The sequence below is a fragment of the Halichoeres trimaculatus genome, unplaced genomic scaffold, assembly GCF_033239565.1.
Source record: "Halichoeres trimaculatus isolate MK-OKI-2021-1 unplaced genomic scaffold, fHalTri1.1 fHalTri1_scaffold_17, whole genome shotgun sequence".
NCBI classification, from domain to species: domain Eukaryota; kingdom Metazoa; phylum Chordata; class Actinopteri; order Labriformes; family Labridae; genus Halichoeres; species Halichoeres trimaculatus.
In genome coordinates, this window is record NW_027437195.1 from 22105626 (window position 1) to 22122122 (window position 16497).

The window sequence follows — 16497 nt, forward strand, 5'->3', positions numbered from 1 at the left end:
AGACAACTACACAAAGTTAATCTGTTATGTGAAACTCACATAACACAGTTCACTTTTTTCAGACTGTTGACACCTGTTGTGTTTATCGTCAATGGACTGCTTACTCATGGCAAATCACAGCTGTGCTGGCTCAACGGCACCCCCTTGGTGTCATATTCCTTGGTATTTAGTCATTACTCATTTTAAACATCATCTTTACACATGAATTGAATACAATTTAAAAAATGTTAAAGATTTTTGATGGAAGTTTGGAATAATGAGGAAGTAACTGGGAAAAATATTAAATTTTAACACCTTTTAGAAAACAGTAAATAAAAGGACAAAAAATTATTATCTGGGTTGACAACCTGGCTAGAATACATGATAAGAGGTTAAATATTAATACTGGATAGGTTGTCAGCCTGTACCCAGAGGTGTCCTTTAAAGTTGCCATTTCAGTTTCGGCTAACTGATTTTGGTCTGAACAGCTCATTTTTTATTTTTACACAGTCTCATAACTCATCGATTTTGATTGTATTTAAGCTAAGCATTACAGAGATTTGCATAATTAGGGGTGCGGCTTGGTTGATTTACAGGAGAGGACATTGTAGCAACCTGCTTGGAGGCTAAAAGTTCACCCTTAATAATCCCAGTCTTAAAGACTTTTTTTTTTTACAACTTGTTATTTTAAAGTAATTAAACTTAGAAGTTATGCCCATATAAGGGCATCCCTGACTTGACAGACAGGTGGGCACCCTGTAGCTGTCTACGAAGAGGCTAAAGGCCCGCCTCTTTACCTTGTCCAAATTCGAACAAAGCTAGTCAGGCTTTTTCAGTGAGGTCCCTGTTGACAATAGGCTTCAAACTCTGTCTCAAAAACAAATGAGTGATGTCACAGCCACAACATCTATACATGTTACAGTCAATGAGTCCATGTCTTCCTCTCACTAAGTTTGCCATGAAGGTCAGGTTGTGTCAGCATTTAAAACCTCTTCTTAAACTGTCATTTAAATGACATCATTATTTTTATACAGTCCATGGTTTTGCTTCAGTTTTGCGGAGCTGTCACATCACTCATCTTTTTCTTCACTCTGTGGGCTGGGCAGTGAAACCAGCAGGGAGCGTGTCTGTCGATGCAGCAGGTTTACAGCCAGATCAGGTTTAATGGTCTTAATCATGGCTCACTCTCCAGTCAGAGTTAGAGAAGCATCCAGCGCTTTCCATTTCGGCTCTCCTTCACTCTCCATTGCAGACAAGGACGGCATATGTCCATTCGTCTGTCTGCTCCATATGCCCCGCCCATGATCATTTAAAGCCTCGTGCCTTATTTGACATTTCCAGGCAGTGATGAAATGGCCAGAACGGGCACTGGCTCAGTCACAAATGCATTTGGCATGCTGCGCTCTGGCTTATTCATCTCAGTTCATTGTTATGAGCAATTATCCCAGACTGTCTGTCAGCTTTGGAGTGAAAACCAACTGTCATATATGAAGGTCACCTGCATTACAAAGAGCTTTATCACTTTTTCTGTTCAAACTTCTGCTTACATAAGAGCTTCTCATTAAGGTCACGCGTGCGCCTGTATGTGTCTGTATGTGATGTGTCTCTGCTTTAACTTTGCACAGTGTCTTGGAAAGTCCGAGTCGGTTAGATGAAGAGCATCGCCTCATCGCACGCTACGCCGCCCGCCTGGCAGCTGAGGCGGGAAACTCTACAGTGAGTGCCTGTATTTCACATTAACCCGACAAATATTAAAGAAGAGAAACATGTCATCACTCTGAAAGTGATACTAATGCCCATATTTAAGCTACAACAATAACAGGCTCAGACAGAAGACTGACTGTAAATATATAGGGTATATGAATATTTTATGTTCCTGTCAAACTAGTCAGAAGAGAAAAAGCAAAAAGACATTAAGAAATCTCTAATGTGAAAAAACAAAGCCACGAAAGCAGAAAATATTCATGTCACTTTCACTTTATTTAAATCTTGACTTTCCAGTCTGACTTTTCTTGGTAGGGATAAAAGAAAGCTGTAGTGAGCTGAAATTGCTCTCTGTTTAGGCAGTAGCATAATAAGTCTCCAGCAGAGAATCATTTCTGCCCGCTGTGATCAGAAAGAAGCTGCTGCTGTTTTCACTTTCGTCTCCCCCACTGTTGTTAATGCCCTTCTATGATAATTTTGTTTTTCAGCAACAATGTCCTCCAACAGATCTGAGTTTCAACTTCGACGCAAATAAGCAACAGAGACAGCTGATTGCAGAGCTGGAGAACAAAAACAGGTACAGCATTTTTTTTTTTTTGAGGTTAGCTACATGTCTGGGTATAAAACTGGCGTTCAGTAAAGGTGGGGTAAAAGTACACGAGGAAATAGATTAACTCCTTGCTATAATGTGGTCACTGCAGTCAACAGCTATTGTAGAGTCACAAAACCAACAACAGCAAAAAGACAAAGAAAGAACTGTTGAGCAGCTGAAATCCCACATCAAGCGAAATTATGTCAACATTTCCCTTTCAAAACACAGAGAATTTCTCAAGGAACTTCATGAGCAAATAGTTCAGCAACTTCAGTGTGATGAGGAATTTTTGGGGGATTGCTGTTATTAAACTTCAGCTTCAACTGAGCAAATATTTCTCCTAAAAAAAATTCAAAACTATTACAGTTCGGAAATGTTCTCTCTGTACTAATTTCAATAAATGAATGATTTTGAACTAGAAAAGCACTCAGAGAGCGCAGACCTCCATTAAGTATACTGTGATTGTGACGCAACACTTAAGTCCTACTTTAATGTTATACTCCCTCTCTGCTGACTGTCTGCTACAATTTGGTGTTAGTTGCAGGTTTGTATGACAATTTGTTTCCTGACAGTGTTGAAAATTATGATGACCCAGTACATATTTCATATTCCAGATCGTAGTAGAATATTGCCAGGATCTGGATCATACTTTTACATCTGTCAGAAATTATGGTGACCTTGTCTTGTATTGTTTTGCAAAGCAATACGACCATTTATCATGGAGTTATGTACACATATGGTGAAAACAGCCCTATCTCACAATGATAAAGAATTCTTTAAAAACATCCTGGATCCAGACAGTGATTCAGATCACCTCCAAAATTGAATCACTTCTTCCTTATCCTATTTTGAATATTTCCTGAAAATTTAATCAAGATCTGTTCGTTAGTTTTTGAGTTATGTTGTTCACAGACAGACTCGTCAGACTCTCCCAAAAACATAACCTCCTTGGCGGAGATAATTATTTGCAAATTTCTTTTATCAACATTCTGCTCAAGTTTCCTAATTTTTTGGAGAATTCTATTTATATGTACATTACATTTTTATGTCAACTATGACGACCATGTGTTTGCAAATTCAGACTTCAGACATGCAGAACAGCCCATTACTTGACGGGATAAAGAAAAGAAGTGAATCTGAGTCACTCTCTTTCTAGCCCTGAGTCCAATAAGAAGATAATTACTGTTGTCATATCTGTCTGATAGATAGAAGACTAATTCAAGCAATTAGGACAGCTTGGCTGTGTCCAACGGTGTCAAAAACCCACATACCAATAGTTCAAACACTAAATATTAAAGAAAATGTGAGAATTTCCTTTACTGCTGTGTGTTGAAATGCCTGACTCACTCTTTCAGGGAGATCCTCCAGGAGATCCAGCGGCTGCGTTTGGAGCATGAGCAAGCCTCTCAGCCAACCCCAGAAAAAGCCCAGCAGAACCCCACGCTCCTGACTGAACTGCGGCTCCTCAGGTATCATCCATCACCACCACAGAGCATCTTCTTCCTGGCATCAGGAATGAGGAGGAGGAGGAGGAGACATATATTAAGGAAATGGAGCTGTAAAACCACTTTTGGCCTTTTGTTTTTATGCATGCAGGGCTCATTCTCCCTGTAGAAATAATGTCCTCCTAATTCAGCTGGGTGGATTTTTTTTGGATTAGCTTCATCAGCAGCAGTGCGAGCATTTGTTATGCTGGCAGCACTCTGAGACACTTGGGTTCAGTTCTTGGAAGAGAGACTCTGGGATGAGGTGTTACAGCACTTGTTTCCCTCAGTGACTCATTCTGCTGTCTAGCCTGGTCTAAATAATGGATCAGCAGCGAGGTTTATCGTCAACAGCTATGATTAGAATTAGATTATATGATTATTTGCTATTTCCTGGGATAAAATATTGATGTCCATTCATTACTGGTCAGCTACCAACAGTTTTTGCAGGACTTGTGGTGCAGGACTTGTCTTTCCAGGGTAGAAAAGACAGTAATCAATCAAAAATAATTGGTTTATAACACCAGAGGGCTCATTTATTTTTCATCCCAGTTTAATCCTCTATGCCTTGAAGCATATTACAATTTGCTGATAATGCCTTTATGAAATTTAGAAATTTGCAGTGACAGCTTTAAACCACCAGAGGGGGTAATGAGCCGGAATCACCAATTTAGACAGATGGCCTGATATTAACTGTGACCTCTTTAACATCAGGTGTTTAACACTAAAGTTACCTAAGGACAACATAATCTTATTCAGCTGTGTGTGTAGAAAATTTGTAGAAAAATCTGCTCAGGAGGTTTAATGCTGCTGGTTCTAGAGCAGGGGTCTCCAACCTTTTTTTTTCTAGGATGAGAGCTACTTTCAAACAATAAAACAAGTCTCCATCTACTTCTAGTCTTCTTATTTATTTATTTTTTATTTTATTTTTTTCATTTAAGCTTTGCCAGATACATATTCAACACCTTATCATAAGCTTAACCTTAACATGATGTTGATACTGCATGCTGTTGACCAAGGTTTTGTAATTTGTCTGTTTCTTTTTTGATGGACCTGCGTCACTCATTGTTTATCTCCAAACAGTACACTATCTTCAGTAACATTGAAATAAAATCAGTAGCCACCAGCTACTGATCCACACACTAGCTGCTGCTCATTTGGACAGGTGATGGAGTCATAAAAATGAACGTGACTGGCTGATATTGTTTGTGGGGTGTAGGAGGGGAGGTTGGATAGATATAGAGTTTCCTTTTCTTTTATTATCTTCTTTTTGCTTGGGGAGCTACTTACTGAGAGCCTGTGAGCTACCGGTAGCTTGCGAGTTACCTGTTGGAGACCCTGTTATAGAGACTAGTCGTTAGTGCTTCAGGTGAAAAGCTTTGGTTCATAGATTGAAATCTTAATGGTCACATACAAAAGTTTTTATCATGACAAATACTAGAGTAGGATGCAGCTGTACATCTTTAGTAAAATTGTTGAAGAGAAGGACTCAAAGTGGAAAGAATATTATTAGGGACAATACATTTTGTTGTGTGTGCTCTAGCCTTTAAGATTCTAAACTAAACATGGGCCACAGTCACCTAATAAGTAAAAAAAATCATCTTATTTCATGACATTAAGAGACAAAAGTATGCCTGACTTCCTTGAAAAGAGAAAAGTAAAATTGTTTAGTTTGGTTTACAACTTACTGAAAAAAAGACACATTTTTGGACCTCCAAGGCGAATGTAACTGATGAGGAACTGGGGAACGAGATTTTTTAAATAAAACTAAAACACAAACACAAACACTTGCTTGTATTTCAGTTTTGGCAGTCTAAAACAAGAGAGCCAAATATGACCCTCCATGTAGTTCAGGACCAAAACTGCAAGTTCAAAAGAGCAATGACTAAACCAATATTTAGTGGAACACAGCAGCAAGTTGTTGATAGGGTGCAGTTACATGATTGAATATGATATGAAATGATTTGTAACTTTAGTACTGAAAAAATGTTAAAACATCCTTAGAACTGTCCACTGTCCTCATGTTAAGACATTAATATCTACTTTCGTGCTTGTTTGAAATTTATGCCCCAAACTTTGTCTCCAAAGACACAGGAAGGATGAGCTGGAGAGGCGCATGTCCGCGCTGCAGGAGAGCAGACGCGAGCTGATGGTGCAGCTGGAGGGACTTATGAGGCTGCTAAAGGTAAGCTGTTCACCTGTTCCCAGCAGATTCAGATGTAATAAAGACAAGCTCAGAGTTAATATCCTGAGAAACCGATTTCCCAAATCTGCTGCTCTTTTTAAGCTCTACAGAGGTTTAGTCGGTGCTGATCAGACATGACATGATTTGGCTTTTAAAGCTTGGTGGCATGTTTAATGAAATGAGATTTTCTCATTTTTGATCCAGATGTTGCAGTGGTGTCTACTTCTGTTAACGTGTTGTAAAGGCATGCAATCCTTTTCTTCTCCTGCTGCTGCTTTAATTCTGTTGCTCACACTCTTCTTGCTCTTTTCACTGCTTTCCTTTGCTGGCTGATAGGATGAGGAGCAGAAGCAGGCTGTAAGTTGTCCTCAATTCAGTTTACAAAGCCTAACACCTGACTCTTGTCTCAGCATTTAGTTTGATACTGCTGTCCTTCCCCCTTCACATTGATGGGATTGAAGGAAGTTTTTAGTGTAGATTTCAAGCAGGACAATAGGATTTCTGTCTTTAACTGAGTTACTGTTATAAAGTCCTCCTCCGCCACTAAAGAGCTGCAACTACCGACAAGGACACAATCTTTTAAACAAGCTATTTCAGGTTCAAACAAGTTGAGAGAAGTGTGTTTCTCACAGCCTGAATGTCAGGGACCTGCTCCTTTCATCGGCGCTAACAACCTCCCTTCTAATGTGACTGCAGTCTGGCCGGCCATCTGCCGCCTGGCTCTGTGCCATCCACCCGGGGACCGCACCAGTCCCAGAGACACACAGCCATCCTTTCTCCGCGATATATATCTCTCATCTCACCACAGGCTGCGCTCACTCACCCACACATGGTTCTCATTACCCCCCTGACGCAGCGAAGGTGCACTATAGAGATGTGCAGAATAGCCGGCCTGTATAGGATTTCCAGAGGGTTTTTCTTGCCCTGTTTTTGTTTGTTCTCCCCATAAGGATTAAGTTCTTTAGGTCACATCTGTGGCTCTGTAGTCTTGATAAAGTCATCTTCAGAAGAGAACAGAGCATCTTTTACCAAAGCTGCAATCAGCATCATGGGTTTTTGTTATGATGAATGATTTTCTATTCTACTCTATTTATTACTACGAGTAACCTAAATTCAAAAGAGGTATGTTCATTTAAAAAATTATGTTTCTACCTCATTCTTTTGCTGAGCTATCACAGTATTGGACAGGGAAGTGAAAGTAGGCATAGTATTTTATGCGTAATGTAATGACCTCGTGATGTCCATGTCAAAGGAGCTGAGCTACAAATTGGTACAACTTTCATTTCAAGTTATACTGATCGAACATAAACAGATCAACCACTTCGTGTAGTTTAGTACAAACACTACAAACAAGAGGAAACAGTTGGCAATGCAGTTTTGTTTGCCTTTTTTGAGAAGAGGGGAGGGGATTACCAATCAGCACATCTTTGTCATACATTTTCATGCTGTTCCTCTTTGTTTAATCCAAACAACAGTTGGGATTCCATATGGACATGAAAGTCGTATCAATTTTGCAAGAACGCAAATACGCATAAACAAATTTAACTGTCTCTTTCTATGAGGTGGAACTAAAAGTCTCACAGGCTGACAGATTAAGAGGTTTATATAAAAGTCAACATAACTTTGTTGTTCCATCTAAATGGAAAAGGGTTTTGATACGGCAAATTTCTTAATTAACCAGTTTTCTTCTTGTTTGATCTTCACCTGAAGTACTCCAAATGTTTTATGTTGCAGTCCCAGTCTGGAGGCTCCCCTCACTCCTCCCCCAGTCACGGAGCTGGCTGCTCCATGCCCATGCCCATACGCTCCACCTCAGCCGGGTCCACCCCGACTCACACACCACAGGACTGCCTGGCTGGGGTAGGAGGGGACGTGCTTGAGGCCTTTGCTCAGGGTGAGTTGTGTAACCTTTTATATTCCTTAGCAGCTTTCTATGATACCAAAAAAAAAAACCACATGAGTTTTGAATTTGGTTCAAAGTGTATCTCTTTCTTCCAGGTGTACCTAGGAATCTTCGGAATGATCTATTAGTTGCTGCTGATTCAATCACAAACACCATGTCATCTCTGGTGAAAGAGCTCCACTCAGGTAAATCTACACCACATGACCTGAAGTTTTTCTAAAACATAAAGTAAAAAGAAAAAGTGGACACAGCTCGTAGGTTAGAAAAATAAAGCCAGAGCAGATTCCTCAGACTGTAGTCTGTTTTACCACCACTAGGGGTGAATCAACTGGCCTCAAAAAACGTCTTCTAATTTAGTATCTGACCCTACTATTTATTTTCATACTTTTATACACTTTCCTGATATGTTTGTGGTTATAATATTGATATTGAGTTGGCTTGAAACCAGTACTATGTACAGTCAAATTTAGGTTGAGAAAGACATATAATCCTTTTGGTCAAGATAGAGGCATAGTAGCAATGCTTTCAGAATGAAAGTGAGAATACCAAGGTGTGTCCAGTTTTAACAAAAGTGTCTTTGGTATCATCGTCTGTAGTCCTTAGCAACAACTTCGTTAAAGCTCCATGTTAGGAACTTTTGGTTTGTGTCACTTTTGGTGCCCCCTGCTGATTAAAAAACAAACAAACAAAAAACGTATTCCCTCTCTTTTTAGAGTCAAATGACCATCTATGGTGAATATGCCATGAAACATAAACGACATTATTTGCAGCATTCAATTTGGCCGGATGTCTCACTGATTCTATGGCTGTGTAGGATGCTTGACTCTGATTGGTCAAAATCTGTTGATGATGGTTATTGACTTTGGCTAACATGAGCTAGATGCTGTAGGTAACCTGATCACCTCATGTTAAATCACATCTGGAAACGTATTCTGGCACATTCAGCTTTGCTTAAAGACACTTCAGACTATAAGATGAAGTAGAAACTATTTCTGTTAGCATTAGCTTGGTAAATAACCTGGCTAAAAGGTTAACCTTGGTTAGCATATTAATTTGTCAGGCTAAACAGCATGAATTTTTCCTAATGGATCTTGTCCAGTAATCCTAGTGACAGCCACAAGATCCTGTCCCTATAAGTACTTGCTAAATGAACGTTAGCCCTCTCGTATTTGATCAGTGAATCTGACACAGACCCCCTTCTAGTGGTTTTCAACAATAAAAATGTCTACATCAAATAGTCACTCCTCTTGTTTGTGGTCTAATCTACTTTTTTTAGGTCTTAAAGAGATATCAGTATAATTTTAAGTCAGTTCTATGACCAGTTAAAAAAATCCTTACAGGAGCTTTAAGGAACAAAACAAAGTGTTCAAATTGATCGATCTGTAGTACCACACATTTTTCACCAAAAACTTGTCACTAGCATTACGTTTTTTGTATTTTTTTCAAGTTGATGATGGGGCAGAGGAAGAGGAGACCAACATGAGGAACGGTGGGGACAGAGGTGAGTCAAAGGAACACGAATGAGTCAGTAAAAGCATAAACTCTCAAATATAAGTATTCAATATTAGACTTAAAATAGGAATGCAGAATTTTGCTGTGTTCATTAAGTACGGCAAAAACATAAACAAACACCATTTCCTTTTCTTGTTTTTCAGCTGAAGCAGAATGAACAACAAAAAGTAGGAATTGTAAATACTTCATATATTTTATTTAAAGTTCATAAGACAAGAACAGCTGTGGTTGTAATAGCTTTAAACTTTCTGATACAGTAGGATCCGAAGTTGCTTCAGCTGCTTAATTTAAGAGCAACTTCATCTGATAATGGGTCACTTGTCTTCTTATCTCATGAAACTAAGCTGTTGTTTCCCAGGAAAACAGAATAGATAACTTCTTTTTGGGAAAGCAATAATAAGATTAATATCTTGTTGTCAAAGATAAGAAAGACATTTTGTCAAGTGAACGTTAATCATCCTGTTAAAAAAAATAACACTGCAAGATCATTAACTCATTATATTAAGAAAACATAATATTGACATCAGCTTGTTTTCTCTGAGGCTGGACATGAATATTAGCTCATCATCACAAGAAATAGGCTCTGATAAGGGTATAATTAACTTCTTGTCTTTGTGTAATGATAAAAAATTACATTTTTGCACCCCCGGCCATTCTTGGCTTTCATTTATAACAATTTGCTATAAATAAACTGCACATTAGTCTTTGTAACTGAACAAACAACAGTTGGTGCCAGCTATGAAAGGCTCTTTGTTTGTTGGATAGGATAAAAACACCACAGATAACATTTGCACGTCACCTTTTTCAGCCAGAAATATGCTTGTTTGGCTTCTTATTGTGGCTCCTGCTACAACTAAACCCTCCATCCAAAGCAACAGAGCACTGTGACACTTCACCACAGAGCCATTTATACTTTTTTTTTAAGAGCAGGCTGTCAGTCGCACTAATTGTGCTCTTGTGTGTATTTCCAGGCACAGCGAGATTACCGAAGCACTGAGGACAAAGCAAACACCATTCCACCCTGTAAGGACATACAGTCATCAATTGGGAAGAATCAGATACAAGAACAACAACCCCTGGCATTAGCACGTAGAGTAATGCATGCTGTAATCTAACAGGATTTCACTATGTGAAAAAAAAGTTTCTCCACATCTTGCAGGTAGCGAGATGTGTCCAATTAGCGAGTGTGTATGTTGTCCTGTAAACAAAAACTGCTGTAACTACCCGATGATTCCCTCATGACTACTAGAGAATGGCTTGCTGTGCTTTCTCCCATTGCAGCAGATCATTCTGTATATAAAATACTGTACACACATGACCATGGGAACACCCTGACATGAAAGTGACCTCCTGTCACAACATGTTCCCTGTCATTGCTTTTGTATAATTAGCTCTAGTTTACTTGTTTTGTTATTTTTTTTAAATTGTTTTTGCATGAAGTTGCACTCATGTCTGGATTTTCGGTACTGTATCATGCTATGCCAGCTCTTTGTGGGTTCAGATGACAGCTGAGGTGTCAGACAGACCGGCCTCAGAATTCACTTTGAGTGTGTTTACTTGCACAGCCATGATTTGAGGTTTGTTGAGAGGAAAAAAAAAAGTCAAAACAAACTTCTCAGATTCCTGTCATGACTATAAGTTAGAGTTTAAAGTTAGAAGGACAAGAGGAGACTTCAGGAAGTCACCGCTGATGACCAAGTAACAGTCCGGTGTGTAAACCCAGCTTATTCATACTTTTATGAATAGACAAGATAGAGGCTTGGTGTTTTAAATATTTTATCCTAAACAGTTTTTTGTTTTTAAATTTAGCGTGGAGTTTTTTACTTCCAGAGGTTCAAGGAGGTTGTAATATTGCTAGCTAGCTAACAAGCTCACAGGAAGCATTATGGCAGTTAACATATTGGGTGTGTTGTATGAGGCAGTTGGTTTCTGTTAGTTTCAGGCAGGACTAGACTGAGGATTAGCCTTTTTTGCTAAGCTAACCAACGTAAACGTTTGCTTATAGCAATTAAGACTCGACCTTCTCATTTAACTCTTTGCTACATTGCAAGTAGCCTATGCTTCTTTAGGAAATTGTTGACAATTCTTTTTAACATGAAAGAACAAAAATTCACAAAACCGCAAAGTACAACACTACACAACACAATACAAAATGAAACACCACGTCACGACCAAAGACTGTAAAAAAAAATGGATGTCATCTTGCTCAGCTTGAAGTGAGGTCACCACGAAAACTGCTCTCCCTGGTGGCTGGCTGCAGTGTAGGTAAAAAAAAATCTGTCTCTCCAGTCATTCCAGATGGGCTGTGGTCAAACTTTAAAAAACTAACACACCTCGTAGAAATGTTTCTCACATTCTATTGTTGTGGTGATTTGAAGATAGTATTTGGCTGCCTTGTATTCAAGTCCTCGTTTCCCTGGAAAGTTTCGTTTTCATTAGTTGTACTAGGGAAAAAACAAGGTTTACAATGATTTACAGCTGCCGTTCTTGTGTATTTTTTTTCAGGGATTGTAAAAATATGTTAGGAGGTGGAGTCAAGAAGTGATATGACTCCCGAAAGAAAAAATAATTATTATTTTTGTCACCCGGCTCCACTTAGATTCTCCCAGAATCCCTCACAGTCTCTACTGCGCAGACTCTGGCTGCACAACAGCAACCAATAGCTGCGCCTGTGACGGCGGTATTTTGGCTTCAAACCCACTGGAGCCACGCCGTCCACTCTATTTATAGTCAATGGTCACGACACAATACGACATAACACAACACGATTTAATTTGAAGCAATACAAAACAACACGAAACAAAAATGACACAATGTTATATTTATATTATGTTTTATATTTCTGTGATTTTTTTCAAGCTTTTTACGCCCTTAATCAGAGGAGAGGACAGTGGAGATAGAGCAGGAAACAGGGTGAGAGTGGGGAATGACATGTAGGAAAAGAGGCCACAGGCTGCATGAGAAAGAACCTCATGGGGTAAAACCTTAACTGCTAGGCCGTTATCGCCTCAACAATATCATTTTAACTTTTCTCTTTAGGTTTATCTTTTTTTCGCAGATAAAGAACTTTTTCACATTTCAACTTTTAACAGAAATAACATCCTGAATATCTGGTATCCAGAGTCTTTTGTGCATGTAAACACACTCAGTGAGTCATACTAAACTGCTGCTACTGTGCTCTCAGCGAGCCACCCTTACAAATACGAGGGCTGTGCGATAGAAAGAACCACAGGGCTACTCCAAACACAATAAAGGAGCTGTGCTCGTTGTTTATGCCCTTAAAATCTTAGCTAAATACACCTGACTAGCTGGTAGCCTCAGTATTTATTATTTAAGTATAGGGAAGCACCTCAGGATGTTAGAATTATACTGAATTAGGCAATGAGTTTAGTTGTAAGAAAACAAACACTTATTCAGTCTGTGAGGACGTAGGGATGTAGGCTGCTTTGAGAGCTTTATTTAGTTAATAAAGGATTATTGAAAATGTTTATGTGCAATGAAGGTAGGTGCTCAGGGAATGCAGAAGTACTCTAGGAAAAACATGGTCCTTTTACTGTTAGAAGTGTTTGGCTACAATGCTAGAGGATAAAGGTCAGTGATGAGTTTAAAGAGAGGGTTTCATTCCAAAATATTCATCAAAAGTTCATCCACATTTGTTCACGAAGAAGTCTGATATTTAGTTAAGTTTAAATATCCTGAAGCGGTTCATTTGACTCTCGTTTCACTGGTTATCTTGTAGTTTTTTGGGATTAAACTCTTTAGAAATAAAGCAAAACATAACAGCAAGTGATTCAATATTTGGTAAAGGATGTGGAAAGAAGTTTTTTGGAAGTGTTTTTATGGTGCAGCATGTCGTTTGTGTCTTTCACATGGAAATCAAAGCAAAGCGTCAAACAGAGACTGGGTCTGAGTTACCTTAACATTTTTGTCCTCTGGTTCAATGTGTTTGTCCATTCTCTTCAATGAAAATGAGCACTGTTTGCTTTTTTTTCCCAACACGATAAAGGCCAGGAGTAATTTTAGAGTAATGTGAAGTTCTTAGAAGAAGCTGTGTGTGAAATTTGACTGATTCGAACTGATAAACTGAATTTCTTGTGTTGAGATTTGTATAGTAAGTCTATCCAATAAGCTAAGTGTAAGGTTTCAGCAGCCTGTTTCACTGTGTCAAGAAGAAAAAAAAAACAAAAGAAGGGTCTTCTGTTTTTGACGTTTTTTAATGTGATGTTTTTTTAATCAGTTCTCTGTTCTGCTCTACGTTGGAATTATTGTTATTATTCTGGTTTGTAGTATTAGTGGAGTACAGTCAGTGTAATAATTTTGTCATAACAAAGCTTCTTGTGTGCTCACACTTGCGACCAAATACAAATTATAAAGAGAGGGTGAAAAGATTAATTCTGTGACCCTTTCTGTCAGAGTTACAGCGAAAAAGGTCCAGAAATTAGTGAAACGCAGAGGAAAAAATGAAACAGTCTTCCCCTTCATTCTGACCACGCATTTGAAAAGTTCGCTCTCTTTCTGTTCTTTCAGTTTGTGCCTGTGCTGTTCTGTAAAGTGCTGTAAAAAGTAACCATTCAGCAAATAAGATGATCTATCAGCCTTTATGTCTGTGACTTTGTAGAGATTTTATTTATTTATTGATTCAATGTGTTCTGGGGGAAACTGATGCTCAGCCTTTACATTTGTGCCAAACTGTTTGCAGACATTGTGTGTCATGATTCTCATTATACAGGTATATATCAGAGTATATCTGCATTAGTGTGTTGTCGTTGCTCATAGTTTATTCACAGAATGCCTGGAGATGTCACAGTGAATTGTTCTCATTGCTGGAATCTGCTGGGAAAAACTCGCTTTTAATATAGTCGATGAACACATTCCAAATCTACAGATAGACAGGCACTGATGTCATTCAAGCCAATGTGTAGGCAATACTGTATACCCTGTCAGACCGAACTCGGGGTATTACTCATAAAACACAGTCGGTTACGCAGAGGTGCAGACACTGTAAGACTTTTATTGTTCGGAGAGACGATGTGCGAAGAATGCAACCTCGACACCAACGCTCCCCTGTTGTTACTTATCTCTGTCTGTGTTCTGTATGGTTATGCTTCTGGTACGCATTTGTTTCTCATATTGATTTTACAAAACATAGTTTTATGTCACAAAGCCACTGTCTTTTGTAAATAAATCAAATGTGAGATATATTAAAAAAGATTTAAAATATATCTTTGACAGCTTGTGTCATGATTGTGTACTTTTTGATTTTCTGCACAGAGGGCTCTTCAGTCAGTCAAATACATAAAAGGTTTGATGATGGAGAATGAATTAGACCAACAAGCATAGTTATGAGCTGCTTGTGTTTAACTTGATATTTCCATTTCAAGACTCCTACTCAACCTTTTTGTATTCAACGATGGATGAAGTGGGATGTTTAGCCAATCTCAGAAACCACCATCTAATGTCAGGTGAGGATATACACAGTGTCCATAACTACATTACAAGAACATTACGATCTAAAAAAAATACGAAAGCAAATGACCAGACAAATATGTGGTAATTGCTACAAAATGATTAGTAGATACTGAAGTTTTTAAAATTAATTTATTACATCTGTACACGCGCACCATTAGTTGCAAAAAGCACATCAAGACAATACTCTATTTCTTACCATGTTCACTGTAGCATAGCCTTATCAGTGACCTTTTGCTTTGGATCAGCAATATCCTGTATCTTTGTTCGATACATGATTTTTTGCACATAACCCTGCAGTTTTGCTGAATCTTTGTATCTGATTTTTTTTTCAATAAACCACGACTCACATTGTGCCTTATGTTGAGGAGTAGGGGTTCATTTAACAGTACCTCTTTTATCAACAGGATACCTCAAGTACACAAATGCAATGTAATTAAAAAAAACTTTGACAACAACTAAGAACATAGATATCTCATACATGAGATAACATAATATATTTCACCAAGTGCCTTTGTAATAAATTTTTAAATTGTAAAGAGACTACATGGACACCCTGTATGCCTCTCGAAATGATAACCAACGTCTCAGTCATTCTGGTAGTCATAAATGACTCACAGCTTAAACTTCCTGTACAGCTTGCTGCATTGTTTGTTGTCACGTGAACAGCTTGAGGAATGCTTAGATCAAAAGTGACGCTACGGAGCACTCATTCTTCAGTTTCTGGTAAGTCTCAGTTTCACTGTAAATTATAAGTTAAACAGAGGCTTCAGTCAGGACTATTTAAGGGACGTGAAACTCAAAATGAAACCATACGTCTTGTCATTACTTGTAACTCATGACCTAAATTTCAAAACTAACATCATCACGAGTTAAAATGAAAGACCCATTCCAAGAGGTCAGTTACAATGAAGATTAGGGCAACATTACATTTAAAATAAGACAGATTTTAAGAAAGTGGTCGTTTTTTGAGAATAAAATTTAAAATTTAAAATAAATTTGTAAGAGAAAAGAGTACAAAAATTTACAAGCATACACCGAGTCAATTCAGAATCCTTGTTTCAATGATGACATACTATTTCGGTGTAACTTTACAAGATGCTTCTCAGTCTTCATTTCAGCATTGCTGTTCTTATTATTTGCCCCCCTACAAAACAACCAACACGCTAACCACAGATTTATTTCCTTGAAATATATATCAATTTACTTATGTTAATTTGTGACAACATCCTGGGAAATTTGTCACTTTGTACCAATTAATCTATCAAATTTAGTAAATGTTGGACTTTACTCGCAGAAATGTACTCAATTTGTGTAAAATTATTTTCAAACTGCATTTTTCTTTTCTCTAGCATGGGCCTAGTACTCCACCTAAGGGAAATCTAAAATTCTGATTAGGCTATTGTGAAACTGCTTCAAGTTACTCACTTTGGTTGTTTATTTATGTATTTTTAATATAATTTAAAACACATTGTTGGTTACATTTGCATTGCAGATATCAGTTCACAGAATGAAAATAAACTGTGGTGAGAATGTTGCTAACATGAGACTGGCTGTATTGTTTCACTTGCTTTGCTCTCCATGGGAACTGTTTTTTTTTCTGCATACCAAAGCCTGCTTTGGGATTGACCAATACTTCAACTACAAACAACCCCCGAACTGAAACCCTTTC

General features: G+C 38.2%; 1 protein-coding gene across 5 annotated transcripts in view; it reads left to right on the forward strand.

Annotated features, from left to right (window-relative positions):
- The window catches only part of dtnbb (dystrobrevin, beta b), a 35795-nt gene extending 21214 nt beyond the window's left edge, over positions 1-14581 (forward strand). For 3 of the 5 annotated variants that reach the window (XM_074691459.1, XM_074691458.1, XM_074691462.1), the window contains 9 exons: positions 1605-1695; positions 2172-2260; positions 3631-3744; positions 5848-5944; positions 6281-6301; positions 7679-7838; positions 7943-8032; positions 9295-9348; positions 10331-14581. In XM_074691459.1, the coding sequence (XP_074547560.1) occupies positions 1605-1695; positions 2172-2260; positions 3631-3744; positions 5848-5944; positions 6281-6301; positions 7679-7838; positions 7943-8032; positions 9295-9348; positions 10331-10356 (742 nt within the window). In that variant the 3' untranslated portion in view covers positions 10357-14581. Of the gene's footprint in view, positions 1-1604; positions 1696-2171; positions 2261-3630; positions 3745-5847; positions 5945-6280; positions 6302-7678; positions 7839-7942; positions 8033-9294; positions 9349-9502; positions 9536-10330 lie in introns of all 5 variants that reach the window. The other 2 variants (XM_074691461.1, XM_074691460.1) reach the window with 2 other exon arrangements.
- Positions 14582-16497: the final 1916 nt, after the last annotated feature.